At 46.3% G+C, this 15,813-nt stretch overlaps 1 protein-coding gene across 9 annotated transcripts in view; it reads left to right on the forward strand.

Moving 5' to 3' along the window:
- LOC109714273 (UPF0307 protein PMI3641) overlaps positions 11,310-15,813 on the forward strand; it is a 31,931-nt gene continuing 27,427 nt past the window's right edge. For 3 of the 9 annotated variants that reach the window (XM_020238823.1, XM_020238819.1, XM_020238822.1), the window contains exons 1-3: positions 12,444-12,847; positions 12,955-13,003; positions 13,094-13,145. In XM_020238823.1, the coding sequence (XP_020094412.1) occupies positions 12,540-12,847; positions 12,955-13,003; positions 13,094-13,145 (409 nt within the window). In that variant the 5' untranslated portion in view covers positions 12,444-12,539. Of the gene's footprint in view, positions 11,707-11,813; positions 11,863-12,441; positions 12,848-12,954; positions 13,004-13,093; positions 13,146-15,813 lie in introns of those variants that run through there. The other 6 variants (XM_020238824.1, XM_020238825.1, XM_020238816.1 and 3 more) reach the window with 4 other exon arrangements.

Genomic DNA, 15,813 nt, shown 5'->3' on the forward strand with positions numbered 1-15,813 from the left:
CCAGAGTTTGAATGGTTCTCTCTGTTTGCCCATCGGTCTGAGGATGAAATGCGGTGCTAAAGTCGAGCCGTGTGCCAAGGGCTTCCTGCAGGCTCTTCCAGAAGTGTGAAGTGAACCGGGGGTCACGATCCGACACGATCGATTTCGGCACCCCATGCAGTCTCACTATCTAGTCGAGGTATACCTGCGCTAACTTGTCACCCGACCACGTGGTGTGGACCGGCAAGAAATGAGCCGACTTCGTCAATCGGTCCACAATTACCCAAATCGCAACGTGGCCGCCCGTTGAGCGAGGCAAGCTGACCACGAAGTCCATCGATATATCCTCCCATTTTCAAACAGGGATTGGTAGGCTTTGAAGCTTTCCCGCTGGAAATCGACGCTTTGCTTTCACTTGTTGGCATGTTAAGTACTTCGCCACAATGCGTCCAATATCACCCTTCATTCCCGACCACCAGTAGTGCATTTTCAGTCCTTGATACATCTTGGTGCCGCCCGGGTGATCGGCATATGGAGACCGATGCACTTCTTGTAGAATTAGCTCGCGAAGCTCTCCATCTTTCGGCACACACCATCGATTTCGAAACCAAAGTGCGCCATCGGCGTCTATACTGAAATCGCCACCTCGACCATCCTCGACGTTTCACCGCACCTTCTGGAGTTCTGGGTCAGCGGATTGCAGATCTTTGATCCTCTCCAATAAGGTCGGTTGGACAACGAGCGCCATCAACTGGGTTGGAACCTCGGGAGCGACCACCTCAAGGTTCATCCGCTCCATGTCTAACCACAAGGGTGATTGATTTGTAACCCACATCGAGAGGTTCTCCGCCAACTTTCTGCTCAATGCATCAGCGACCACATTGGCTTTTCCGGGGTGGTAGAGGATATTGACGACATAGTCCTTTAACAATTCTAACCACCGCCGCTGTCGCATATTGAGCTCCTTCTGTGTGAAAAGATATTTCAAACTCTTGTGGTCTGTGTAAATCTCACAATGGGCACAATACAAGTAGTGCCGCCACAGCTTCAAGGCGAAGATTACCGCCGCCAGCTCCAAATCGTGGATGGGGTAGTTCTTCTTATAGCTCTTCAGCTGACGGGACGCATAAGCGATTACCCTCCCGTTTTGCATCAAAACGCACCCCAATCCTAGATAGAAAGCATCACTGTAGACTACGAAGTCTTCGCCCTGCACCGGTAGAGCGAGCACCGGAGTCGAAGTTAATCTTTGCTTCAACTCTTTGAAACTCCAGTCGCACTTCTCGCTCCAAACAAACTTGGTTCCTTTCTGAGTCAGGCGGGTAAGTGGAATCACTATCTTGGAAAAGCCTTCCACAAACCGCCTATAATAGCCCGCCAAGCCCACGAAGCTTCGAACCTTCGTGACATTCGTCGGGCGCGGCCAATCCTTGATCGCCTCAACTTTCCTCGGGTCTACAGAAACTCCACCCGCGGAAATCACATGCCCTAGAAATGCGACTTCTCGGAGCCAGAAGTCACACTTCTTTAACTTGGCATACAGCTTCTGCCCCCGAAGGGTTTGAAGCACTATCCTCAAATACTCGGCATGTTCCTCGTCACTACGAGAATAGACCAATATGTCGTCTATGAAGACCACGACAAATCAATCTAAAAACTTCCTGAAGACACGGTTCATCAAGTCCAAAAATGCCGCTGGAGCGTTCGTGAGTCCAAATGGCATGACCGTGAATTTATAGTGCCCGTACCGTGTACGAAACGCGGTTTTCTGCACATCCTCCGGCTTAATTTTCAACTGGTGATAGTCGGATTGCAAGTCTATCTTCGAGTACACACACGACCCCTGCAACTGATCGAACAGGTCATCGATTCGGGGTAGTGGGTACTTGTTCTTGATCGTGACTCTGTTCAACTCTCGATAATCGATGCAGAGTCGAAACGATCCATTCTTCTTCCGTACAAACAACACCGGGGCTCCCCACGGTGATACACTTGGCCAGATAAATTGCTTGTTGAGGAGGTCTTGCAATTGACAACTCAACTCTTTCAGTTCCGCGACGCCATTCGGTACAGAGCCTTCGAGATCAGTGCGGTACCGGGAACCAAGTCTATGACGAAATCGATCTCCCGATCCGGTAGTATCCCCGGCAACTCCGCAAGAAACACATCCGGGAACTCCCGCACCACCGATAGCTCCTCCAATGTCGGAGTCACTCGTTCCACTTCCACAACAGTTTCCAAAAATACCGTGCAACCACTGTTGACCAACTTCCTTGCTCTTGTCGCCGACACCGTTGCGACGAAGCACGAGCTCTGACAAGCCCGATATGTGAACTCCTTTTATCTTGGCTCACGAAACGTAATTACTCTGCTCTTGCAGTCAATCGTTGCGTGATATATTTCGAGAGCCAGTCCATGCCCAGAATGACGTCATAAGCCTCAAGCTTCTTGAGTTCTAGCGTCCGAATAGGCATTATCCAGTCGCCTACTTGTACCGGACGCAATGCACACTCCGAATAGGTATTAAAAGTCGACCCAGGGCCCTCAACTCGCCACTTGTCACTCGCCTCTATGAGAATGTCATGCATGCGTGCGAATGACCTACTAATGAATGAATGCATGGCTCATGTATCAAATAAAGCCCTGGAGCGAACTCCGTTAATTAAAACCATACCTGCCACAAGGCGATGCTCCTCCGCCTCTACAGGCTCTTCAGCTTGGACCTGAGCGGCGAATACCCGACCGCTCGGAGCTGATCGCGTCACCTCCGGTTGACACCGCATCACCGCGCGTCCCGTCGACGCGGCTGCCGGTGGAGCTCCTCCATAATGAGTCGGAATCGCCGGCGCCGATGCAGTCGATGGGACAGTTGAGGCTCCTCCTCCCGGGCAGTCCCGAATGAAGTGCCCTGGTTGCCCACACTTGTAGCACTTGCCTACGCCCTGCTCACATCGCAAGACTTGGTGGTCTTCGCCGCATATGATACACCGTCGCGCTCCACCGCCCTTTGGCTTAGTCCGCGGATACTTCAGGGGCTTCTTGGAACGTGCTTGTCCCCCCGAACCGCCGCTGCCTTAGCGTTTCTTGCCTTTGTCCTTAGACTCGGCTAGCATCTCATGCTTCTCCCGAACATGGCCGTCTCCGTGCTCCGCCCAAGAGTGCTCGATCGAAGACCTCCGCAAAGGTCGTGAGCTTGAGTATCCGCATGGCCTTATAAATCCCCGGCCGAAGTCCTCGCAAGAACCAATCGATCCGGTCCCAGTCATCCTTCACTACATCCAGGACACAATCAATGATGTAGGAGAACTCTTGTTCATACTCTGCCACTGAGCGGTCCCCTTGCTCTAACTTGCGGAACTTCTCCTTGAGCTTCCGCTTCAGCGTATCGGGGAAGTAGTTGGCGAACATCTCCCACTTGAATTCCTCCCACAATATCGGCGGGAGATTGGAAGGCCGATCTCGCTTCACGCGCTTCCACCATACCTTTGCCGCTTTCTCCAGACAGTAGGTGGCAAGGTACACCTTATCTCTCTCCAAGGTGCGCAAGTCCTCAAAGAGAGTCTCCATCAAATCGATCCAAGACTCGACCATCGCCGGCTCCACCTTCTCGCCCTCAAAGGTACGCGGATGGAACTTGTTGAACTTAATAAGAGCCGCCAATGCACGCTCTCCTTCCACATCTTCGGCCGTCACATCGGGTGTAGCCGATCCCGACGCCGCTTGTGGTACGATCGCTGGCAGTGGGCGTGCCGTCACCGGAACCGCCACTATCCCCTTACCCTCTGCCGCTCCGGGTACATGAGTCGAGGGTGCGGGCAGACCACCGCCCTCCTTCACCATCGCAGCCGCCGCCGCAACCTGTCGCTCCAAGAGATCCTGGAGCCGCTCGAATCGGGTCTCCTGGCGCTGCACCACATTGGTCAACGCGGACACTTGCACCCGCAACTGATCCATCTCGCTCGGTTCAGCCTATTTGGGCACCTCGAGAAGTGGTGCCGGAGTAGACCTCGTGCTCGGGCGTCCTCTTGGTGCCATTAGCTCCTGAAACACAAATACTTGGTTAATTATCTTAACCCGTTCACCTCGTCGCAATTACGACACACAACGACTCAACAACGAAATCAGGCGGAAGCACACAAGTATACTCATTCTAGACTCTTGGTATCATGTCGTCGGTCGCTGACACAACCACCTCAAGACAAGAACTCATACCACTTGAATCCGTCTCTAATCACAACCAGAGACATATTACCAACTTCGACCCAATCGAATCAACTTCCGCCATCATTATAGGTTCACGTTCCGCTCACGCACCTATAACCTTAGGGTTAACCAACCTAGGGTCTTCTAGGTCATCCTAGACTCTCTCTCTTTACTTGCTCTTATCGCTCTGATACCATACGACTGTCAAGCCTCGCCCCGAAACCACTACCAATTTGGCACGATTCGGGCGTGCCGGGCGGACCACCGAACGGACAGCACCTCCCCTGTCCGCCCAAGGTTCAACAACAGGAATGTGTACAAGAATTTATCCAGAAAATTTAAATTCTAAACATACACATTCAACGGGGCACAAGCAGTGCCAACAACTAAGAGCAAGTAATCTACAAGTAAAAACAAGTGAAATAAAGAGAGTACTTTACTAACTATTGCAATAGTTTTGCACCTTTTTTACATGTACATCTTTTCCTCAAAATGAATACATATGTTCATTCACAATACATAGCTCTCCAAATCCTCACCTACATGAATCTCTCTCAATACATAGGTGTGCTAATGCAAAAATGAAAGCTACTATACTACCACGGTCTCACTAATTGGGCGCGATGCCCTTGTCGCGGTCCTCGCTCGGTAAACCTATACCTACCACTGGAAATAGAGTAGGGTGAGAACTATCTTCCATAGTTTCCAGTGGGCTCGACCGCCGACTCCGCCGGTCTCCCCATTAGGTCCAAGTGGGCACAAATAACAACAAATAGATAGATAGATATCTGAAAGCTGTAAAGGCATAAAGGAAGACTATGCTACTATGCCCATAATCATGTATAATGAATGCATGCGTCATATAATAAAGGTTTACTATCATGCTAAAAAATTCGATCCATGTTCGAATATTAATGTTCAATGACATTGTTAACTGTTCATTTACCCAATCTGTGGCGAAGCCCTTGGGTTCGTCCTCGACTCACCTTGTCATCCCATTGGGTGGGGAGCTCCATGTGCTCCCAGACCTGGGACCGTCTGCGGACCTCCATGTGGTCCTAATTGCCCGACACTCCGGAGTACTCGACGACAATCCTCTCCATGTGAGGATATGGATGGCTATACTACCCCGAATAACAGACTGTGAGCTAGATCTATCCTCTCCAAGTGAGGACACCCTAAGAGCTAGGGTCAACATCTCGCGGAACTCGTCTATTCCGACCATCATGCATAGCTACTTAGCTTTACTAAGTTCGATGTTCACGAGTCATTTACTAGGGAGTCCATCTATCCCTGAGTTCACAAAGAACTTCTAGTGTCAAGTACACTGCATTAATGCCACTCGTTTGTTCTTTAAACATTATATGCCACCCGTTTTTTCTTTAAACATTAGATGTTACTTTCTATGTCACCAAACACCCATCGTGTTCATCTCTTTTCTCTAGCACTATAGGATCCATGTTCCGACCCAATTCTCACCTATCTAAGTCACCAAGCGTTCCATGTACACTAGGTTATCAATTAGAAAGCATAAGGCATGGCACTACTATGCAATCCTACAATGCAACATGCAAGAGATGTAATCATATGAAATTCTAAGACATAGAAAGGAGTTCGATGACTTCGGGATGGCACCCCCCACCTTTTCTCGTTGTAGAGGTTCTAGAAATGCCTCTCGCTGAACGTTACGACGAGGTCTCGGCTTTCTTGGTTCAAAACAATGCTCAATCGGCCTTATTTTGCCGATAGATTTTCTCCCGCTTGACGAATCGAAATTCCGACTTCGCCCCCGCGTTTAGACACCTAACAATTAGGTTTACAAGGCCTCAAGTGAGATCAATCTCATACTTTACCAAAAATCTCATTTTGGAGTCCTAGGGTTAGCATCATGCCATTTGCACCATGAAACCCTAGCCTCTAGCTCTAATCCACTAACAATGGTGCTAGAAGTCCATTTGACCTCATCTCAAAGCTCAAAACCCAAAAACCCTAAGTTCTATAAGCTAGGGTTTGTAGCTTACCTCTTGAGCTACACCAATGGAGAGGAGATGAAGAAAGGAAGATGCTCCAAGCCTTCTCTAGCTTGATCTCCTACTTCTTCTTCTTCTTCTCCTCCTTCTTCTTCTTCTCTTCCTTCTTCTTCTTCTCTTTTGTTCTTTCTTTTCCAGAGAGAGAGAGGGAGCAAGAGAGAGTGTGAGAGAGAGAGGGGGCCTACATACCCCTCTATTGTAACAAAATCCATTTTAGCCCCAACTTTTCACGCTGTACACAGCCCTCACTGGGCATTCTGCGCCCAGAGGGACCGGTCCCTCTTCGGGGAGACCGGTCCCCGAGAGCAGTCCTGGCGGCCAGAAGACCTCTTTGCGTTCGGAAACCTGTGACACCCCAATAATCCCACATCGGATGAGAATGGGATTGTCATTGGGTTTATAAGAGACTTAGACATTAGTAATAATAACTGGACTTAAGCATTTTGGGCCGGTGGTTGGGTCTAACGAGTTATTGTTGCTAGTGGGCTGGGTCGTTACATTTGGTATCAGAGCCGGTTCACCAGCTGGACATGTGTGGCGAGTCTCGGCTGAGCCAGGGTTTGGATGATGGGCTAGCGAGACGAGTCTCACATCGCCTGGTGATCTTGGGCTGTGTGTGTGATTGGACTGACGAGGACGTCGGGTCCTTAATGGTGGGAGTTTGTGACACTCCAATAATCCCACATCGGATGAGAATGGGGTTGTCATTGGGTTTATAAGAGACTTAGACACTAGTAATAATAACTGGACTTAAGCATTTTGGGCTGGTTGTTGGGTCCAATGAGTTATTGTTGCTAGTGGGCTGGGTCGTTACAAAATCACTTCAGCAAAAAAATTTGCCAAACAGCTTTCTAAAATCACTTTAGCACAATCACTTTTCTATCAAACTCAGCCAAACGCTCTACAGCTTTTAACAGAAATCATTTTTCCAAACTAAAATCACTTCTGCAGAAATCACTTTTCTAGAAGCTAGGCCAAACGGGCCCCAGTAACATCTATAGTAGTGAAAAGTTAGGTAACTAACCTTTCAAAGCTCCAACTTAGTTACTTCCTGAGTTAGGGTTGAAGATCCACCCTCAAAATCCTCTCTTCCTCACTTCAATATCTCCTCCAAGTACCTCTAAACTAGCTAGCATAGGGAGAAGAAAAGAAAAGAGCTTAAATCCATCAATTTCCACTCAAAAAATGGAAATAGAATCTAGAGAGAGAAAGAAGGGAGCTTACCCTATTTTCCTCCAAGCTACAGCATAAGAAAGACCAGCTAGGTCGGTTTGGGGGCTTTAAGAGGATAAACATCACTGCAAAATGACCAAAAATTTCTTTACCAACTCACTCTGCCGCATTGAGTACCGATACTCGGGTTGAGGTACTGGTACCCAGCAATAAAACAGCTAAAACCCGAGCTCTGCGCAGCTGGGCTTAATATAGGGTACCGGTACCCGCGCAATGCAATATTGGTACTCAGCTCCAGCTTCTCAAACCGAGAGCTACACATCTGGCATCCCTCTGAGGTACCGGTACCACACCCAGGTACCGGTACTCAACACTCAAACCTGATATTTCCAGGTTTTAGTGTCAGTATCTCATCCTGGTACTTAAAACATTTAAGTTAAATGCCGGGACACTCTCAAAGCCTCTAGAGCAGCTCCACTTACTGTTCTAATACTAGAACCTTACAATTTACTAAAGTTCAGTGTACTACAAATAAATAAATAAATAAATAAATAGTAGCAAAAAAAAAGAGTCAAGGAATTATATATAAAAAAGAAGCAACTAAAAAATAAGCAATTATTGCTGCAATAAAAATATAAGAATAAATTATAAGAAGGATTAAAAAAATTAGGGCAAAAATCAAATGAATAATAAATGATATTTATAGTAGCAATAAACGTTGAGGACTGAAATAATATATCTTATATTTTAAGTCAAAAATTGCAACTAATTAAAGTTTGAGCATGAAAGTATCACATGCCTCGTAGTTTAAATCATAACATATTACAGTTCGGAGATTAAAGTGTCACTTGTCTTATAGTTTTAAGGATTAAAAGTGTTTATCCAATCTTCCAAAATTTTGTTTTGATTATTCAATTTTTCGATATATTAGATTTGAGTAAGTTAATGATACTTAAATTTTAAAAATCTAAATGCATAACTTAGATTTACAGATTTAGTTAGTATATTTTATACGATTCTCACAACTAAATTTTATAAAATATAAAATTAATTTAAACTCCATCAAATTTTTTTAAAATTTTTTAATGTACAATCTATATCTAAATGCTCAATAGTATAAAATTAAAATTTATATTCAATACAAACAGCCTAAAATATTTAAAAATTATTTATATATTTTAAATAGGGGCAATTGCCTATATACCCCTGAAAAGTTTTCAGTTTTCTTATTTACCCCTCTTAGAAGGCTAATATTGAAAATACCCTTCTTGTGTTTCAAGTTTTTCTAAAATACCCCTAGAGTTAAGTTCCGTTAGTGAGCTGCCGTTATCTCTGAAAAATTACCATTTTACCCATTCCAATATACTCTTGTACCGTAACAAACTTTTCTTATATACTCTTCATATAGCAAATACTTTTCTTATTTGCCCTTCGTCCGGATCCGGAGCGGAGGGCGTGCAGGGGTCCGATGGCGTTGCGGCCCTCTTGCTCCCGGCGCCGGCCAAGGCAGCGGAGGAGGAGGAGGACGACGAGAGTGGCGAGAGATGGGATTGTCGCTGCGGCCCTCTTGCTCCCGACGTCGGCCAAGGCGGCGTAGGAGGAAGATGACGGCGACGAGAGCGGCGGCGGAGGAGGAGGAGGACGACGAGAGTGGCGAGAGATGGGATCGTCGCTGCGGCCCTCTTGCTCCCGGCGCCGGCCAAGGCGGCGTAGGAGGAAGATGACGGTGACGAGAGCGGCGGCGGAGGAGGATGACGAGAGCGACGAGAGTGGTGGTGCTGGAGGTGGAGGTGTGGGAGGTGGTGGTGGTTTAGGAAGAGATGAGGCGAGGTGGAGGCGGAGGAGCCGGCCGGTGGTGGCGACCAAGTTAGGAAAGAAAGAGAGGATAACCTTAGGGATTAGTATAATAAGGTAGGGGCAAAATAGGTATTTTATTTAGGTTTTAACTCTGGTATACATTTAATCCATGTTTAACCCGAGTTAAACTAACAGGGGATAACTGTGGGGGTATTTTGGAATAACGGTGGAACATATGAGGGGTATTTTAGAAAGAAAAAAAAAATAGGGGTAGATCGGATATTTCCGAACGCATGAAGGGTATATAGGCAATTATCCCTTTTAAATATTTATAGTAAAAAATAAAAAAGTTAGATTGTGAGTAAAAAAAATTATAAATCTTTTTCTCATATATAAAAAAAAATTGAAGAGAAAGGAAAAAAAAAATAAAAACACCCTCCTTTTTCCCCGGCCGGGCTCCACCAGCATGGGGCCCACCTTACACNGCAATTGCCTATATACCCCTGAAAAGTTTTCGGTTTTCTTATTTACCCCTCTTAGAAGGCTAATATTGAAAATACCCCTCTTGTGTTCCAAGTTTTTCTAAAATATCCCTGGAGTTAAGTTCCGTTAGTGAGCTGCTGTTATCTCTGAAAAATTACCATTTTTCCCATTCCAATATACCCTTGTACCGTAACAAACTTTTCTTATATACCCTTCATATAGCAAATACTTTTCTTATTTGCCCTTCAGCTGGATCCGGAGCGGAGGGCGTGTAGGGGTCCGATGGGGCTGCGGTCCTCTTGCTCCCGGCGCCGGCCAAGGCAGCGGAGGAGGAGGAGGATGACGAGAGCGGCGAGAGATGGGATAGTCGCTGCTGCCCTCTTGCTCCCGGCGCCGGCCAAGGTGGCGTAGGAGGAAGATGACGGCGACGAGAGCGGCGGCGGAGGAGGACGACGAGAGAGACGAGAGTGGTGGTGTTGGAGGTGGAGGTGTGGGAGATGGTGGTGGTTTAGGAAGAGATGAGGCGAGGTGGAGGCGGAGGAGCCGGCCGGTGGTGGCGGAGGAGCCGGCCGGTGGTGGCGACCAAGTTGGGAAAGAAAGAGAGGATAACCTTAGGGATTAGTATAATAAGGTAGGGGCAAAATAGGTATTTTGTTTAGGTTTTAACTCTAGTATACATTTAGTCCATGTTAACCCGAGTTAAACTAACAGGGGATAACTGCGGGGGTATTTTGGAATAACGGTGGAACATATGAGGGGTATTTTAGAAAGGAAAAAAAAGTAGGGGTAGATCGGATATTTCCGAACGCATGAAGGGTATATAGGCAATTATCCCTTTTAATATTTATAGTAAAAACTAAAAAAGTTAGATTGTGAGTAAAAAAAATTATAAATCCTTTTCTCATATATAGAAAAAAATTGAAGAGAAAGGAAAAAAAAAATAAAAACACCCTCCCCTCTCCCCGGCCGGGCTCCACCAGCATGGGGCCCACCTTACATGCTTGAGTCTGCTCGTGTCCGCGCCTGCTCGTGTCCGTGCGCACGGCGCGCCCGCGCCCGCCTGCCCCCGCGCGCGCCTCGGGTGAGCCCCGCTCCTGCCCCCACGCCCGCCGCCGTTCGCACCGGCTCGCGCCCTCTCCCGCTCGCGTGTTCGCCCCTCGCTGTCACCTGTAATCTAAACTGGGGATTCATATATTTATAGATTGATAGTATATTGTACAATTATATAATATTGCATAATTTTTATACTAAAATAGTAGATTATGTACAAATAATATAATATATTATAGCATATATTATAAAATAATACAATATGTGTATAAACGCTGCATATATTGTACTATTAAATAAATATTATACTATTTAGAATGGAATTGCTTCACAATTGGAAAAGAAGTTAGATTATTTGAGAGGATATACACTCTTTATCTTATTAATTATACTTTATTTTTTTTATTTTGTTTTAAATAAGTTGTCTTTTTTAAGAAATTTAATATTTTATTAAATATACGATATTCAGGTTAATTTTTTAAAAATCTAAAAGGACAATCTATTATTATAAACTTTTAAAATTAATAAATTTTTTATACAAATTGATCAAAATATTTTATACCCCGCATGGCGGGCTTAGGTCTCCCATAGCAGGCCGTTCACTGGTAAACCCATAACAAACCCCGCGTCAAACGAAGGCCATATAGGCCTAAAACCCGAGCGCGACCCAAGCTGACGAAAGCATGGCGGCCGTAGCGGCTGGGCCACTACGGCACTACCCAGTACCCTGGTTGCAGTTCCCATCCCTCCTGACCCTCTCCTTCACACCCCGCCCCATCTTCTTCTCCTCCTCCCGAGCCCGCGTCCTGAGACCTAGCGGCCCTCTGACGGCCGAAGACGACCCGGCCGACGATGACGACGCTGCCGCCGTCTCGGCCGGCGCTCCAGTCAAGAAGAGTCGCAACGAGCTCAAGCGGGAGGCCCGCCGCGCCGTCCGCTGGGGGATGGAGCTCGCCAACTTCTCCCTCCCGCAGATCCAGCGGGTCCTTAGGTAAGTACTCAAACTCGCTTTACTTTGTTGCTGTCGTAGGAGCTCGCTGTTGCCATCTTCAAATGATTGTTTGTTTCCATTGCTCTTCTGATTCTTGGTGTTGATAGAGTTGCTTCCCTTGAGCGCGAAGTGTTCGAAGCCCTAACGCTAGTGAAGGTACATTGNGCCCGCCTGCCCTCGCGTGCGCCTCGCGTGAGCCCCGCTCCTGCCCCCGCGCCCGTCGGTGTTCGCGCCGGCTCGCGCCCTCGCACGCTCGCGTGTTCACCCCTCGCTGTCACCTGTAATCTAAACTGGGGATTCATATATTTATAGATTGGTAGTATAATATTTGTACAATTTATATAATATTGCATAATTTTTATACTAAAATAGTAGATTATGTACAAATAGTATAATATATTATAGCATATATTATAAAATGACGCACTGCATATATTGTACTATTAAATAAATATTATACTATTTAGAATGGAATTGCTTCACAATTGGAAAAGAAGTTAGATTATTTGAGAGGATATACACTCTTTATCTTATTAATTATACTTTATTTTTTTATTTTGTTTTATATAAGTTGTCTTTTTTAAGAAATTTAATATTTTATTAAATGTACGATATTCTGGTTAATTTTTTGAAAATCTAAAAGGACAATCTATTATTATAAAATTTTAAAATTAATAAATTTTTTATACAAATTGATCAAAATATTTTATACCCCGCATAGCGGGCTTAGGTCCCCCATAGCAGGCCGTTCACTGGTAAACCCATAACAAACCCCGCGTCAAACGAAGGCCATATAGGCCTAAAACCCGAGAGCGACCCAAGCCGACGAAAGCATGGCGGCCGTAGCGGCTGGGCCACTGCGGCACTACCCAGTACCCTGGTTGCAGTTCCCATCCCTCCTGACCCTCTCCTTCACGCCCCGCCCCATCTTCTTCTCCTCCTCCCGAGCCCGCGTCCTGAGACCTAGCGGCCCTCTGACGGCCGAAGACGACCCGGCCGACGATGAAGACGCTGCCGCCGTCTCGGCCGGCGCTCCAGTCAAGAAGAGTCGCAACGAGCTCAAGCGGGAGGCCCGCCGCGCCGTCCGCTGGGGGATGGAGCTCGCCAACTTCTCCCTCCCGCAGATCCAGCGGGTCCTCAGGTAAGTACTCAAACTCGCTTTACTTTATTGCTGTCGTAGGAGCTCGCTGTTGCCATCTTCAAATGATTGTTTGTTTCCATTGCTCTTCTGATTCTTGGTGTTGATAGAGTTGCTTCCCTTGAGCGCGAAGTGTTCGAAGCCCTAACGCTAGTGAAGGTACATTGGTTTTCATTCTCTGTGCGAAGATTAATTCTTTTCGAGTGGTTCACACGGTTTAGACGAAGAAATATTTTGTTTTCTTGGCAGAGATTGGGACCGGATGTCCGGGAGGGGAGAAGGAGACAATTTAATTATATCGGTATGTTGTTTCTAACTGGGCGGGTCTATAGCTTTATATAAACAATTCCACTATGCAGGGAAGCACTATACTTGGTGTTGTGAGAGCAAAGCTGTTTAAGAATGACGTACATCTATCTCATGTGAAGTACTAAATTGCAAACCCTGTCTAAGAAAAACATCCTTTTTGGGCTAAACTGCCAGGATTGTGAATTTATCCGGCACAAAACAAAAATAAAAATGCAGCGGAAAAATAATATTGCACTTTTAAATTTGTCTGGAAATCAAAATCTATATCACATATGAAAAAATCGAAAAACAAAAATCAATCCAGTACCCACGGATTATTCTCATGTTACATTCTAAAAAATAATTTAAACTAAACAGATCTAATGTTTAGATTAGAACACCTTGGATCAGTTAAGGTCTCTTGATCTATTGTACGCTTGAAACTGAATACGACGAATTAAGGTTCCGATGTAGTTGCGCACGTGCCTGGCCTCGACGCGTATCCACATGGAATCGATGCAGTTCCAATATTTTCCATTGCACGGAACAGATGAGCCGTAGACTATAAGGATGGTGCTCGCAGTCCATCTGATGTCTACGTTTCTTCCGATGAGACACTTAGAACTTCACAAAAAATAATGTCGAGATAGCTTGAATTACCCCCAATTTTTCTTCACGCGGCCAACCTTTTTATTTTTTCTTCTTTTATTGTGCCGTATGGCCGTCAGGGTCCTTTTTAGTAGTCAACGGCTCTGACTTTGTCAATAACATTGAGTTTGTAAAGAGTCTGTAAATATTGTGTCGGGCACGACGTCGACATAGGATTTTCCTTGTTTGGGATGGACATTGCTTGTAAATTGGCATCCGGTTGGCTACTCGCGGGTTCTCTTGTACTACGCATCCAAGGGGACATAGGTATTTCGCTAACGATGGCCGCTTATTCGACGGATTGAGCCGGACGCGTGTCGGACATAAGTTGGCGGCCTATTTTTCCATGGGTGTGCGGAGTGGGAAAAACGTACCCCTCGGTGAGCACCTTTGTACCCCCGGGGTGCCAAATAGGTGGATGCCAATATGGGGTAGTACGGGAAGGTTGGGTGAGACGTATTAAGTGAGCCCGCTTCGCTAAATGCGTAGTGTCTTGGATTCCTTTACGTGTTTGCTCTCAATTCTCGGTCGTTGTCAATTTGCGAAGTTGTGCCTCAGGACGGTTTGGCTGGTTTTTTTGTGCAGGTGACAGACGAGGGCCGTGCGGGCTTTTCGACAAAAAGTCATTAGACCCGTGACAAGTGGTATCAAAGCCCGGATCGACGGAGACGACATGGGCCGGAGCAAAGCCCCTGTCGTAGAGACAAGTACGGTGGCGCAACCATCGACAACGCAGCATGTGGAGCCGGCGGATAACGAAGGACAAGGCAAATCAAATAGGCACATGAGCAATCGGGAATGACTTGTTGACTTGGAAGCCCAGCTTAATCGACTCGACGAGAAAGCGACAAAGGTGGCCGCGCATAAGGTGTCACGCCTCGAGACCGCTACCAATTTGGTACGGTTCGGGCGCGTCGAATAGACGTCGGACGGACAGCACCTCCCCTGTCCGCCCAAGGCTCAAGATTGTGTACAACAAGCGCCCAGAAAAATAACTTGAAATACATACACAATCAACAACAACAGCGAGAGCACCACCAGTGCTAAACAAGTAAGAGCAAGCATCACAAGCATACACGAGTGAACAAAAGAGAGATACTAACTGTTACATCACATTCAACATTTAATACATTTGATTGCTTTTCATTCTTCCAAAAATGCCTCACAACCTATACATCATCTACTCTCAAGTACATATGGTAGCTTTAATGCAAAAGGGAAGGAAAGCTACTACACTAGGGTGCGATGCCCTTACCATGATCTTCGCCCGACGCACTCGAGCTCGGTCTTGCAACAAAGTGGGGTGAGAACTATTGTCCATAGTTCCCAGTGGGTTCGGGTGCCGACTCTGCCGATCTTCCCACTAGGTCTAAGCAGGTATAGGCAGATAGATAGATAGATAGATAAGTATAGAAGCAACAATGGCATAGTAAGAAAGTATGCAAGTAACCTACGATGCCTCAATCCGCTATAATGATGCATGCACTACATAGTAAAAGACTAGCTATCGTGCTACTATGTTCAACGACAATGCTATTCATTAGATCACCCAATCACTCGGCTGGCCCGAAGGCTCGCCCTTAACTCACGTCTCAATCCCATAAGTGAGGAGTCCCAAGCCGCTCGACTCACCCGAGACCGCCTGCGGACAGCTAGCTACTGCTCTCTCGTGTGATTAAACCTCCGGAGTGCACGGCTTGTGTGGAGCGACCATGACAAGCATATAACAGGCTATATGAGCACGATCCAATCCTCGTCAATCGAGGATACCCTACCAACTAGGGTAACATCATCATGGAAATCCAAGTATCCCTATACTCAACATGGTAGTGTTTCGACTACACTAAGTTCTTATGCCACACGTTCTTGTATTCAACATTAACTAGATGCCACTCGTTCTTGTTCAAGTGTTTCCAATACACTAATCTACACATCACTAGGTTGTCATTCACCTAGGGTCAAATCCACCATTTATCATCTCATTATAGATGCAAGAATATGTAACAACCATCTAAGCACCCTATAATGCAAGA

This window comes from Ananas comosus, linkage group 8, assembly GCF_001540865.1.
Source record: "Ananas comosus cultivar F153 linkage group 8, ASM154086v1, whole genome shotgun sequence".
In the NCBI taxonomy this organism is placed as follows: domain Eukaryota; kingdom Viridiplantae; phylum Streptophyta; class Magnoliopsida; order Poales; family Bromeliaceae; genus Ananas; species Ananas comosus.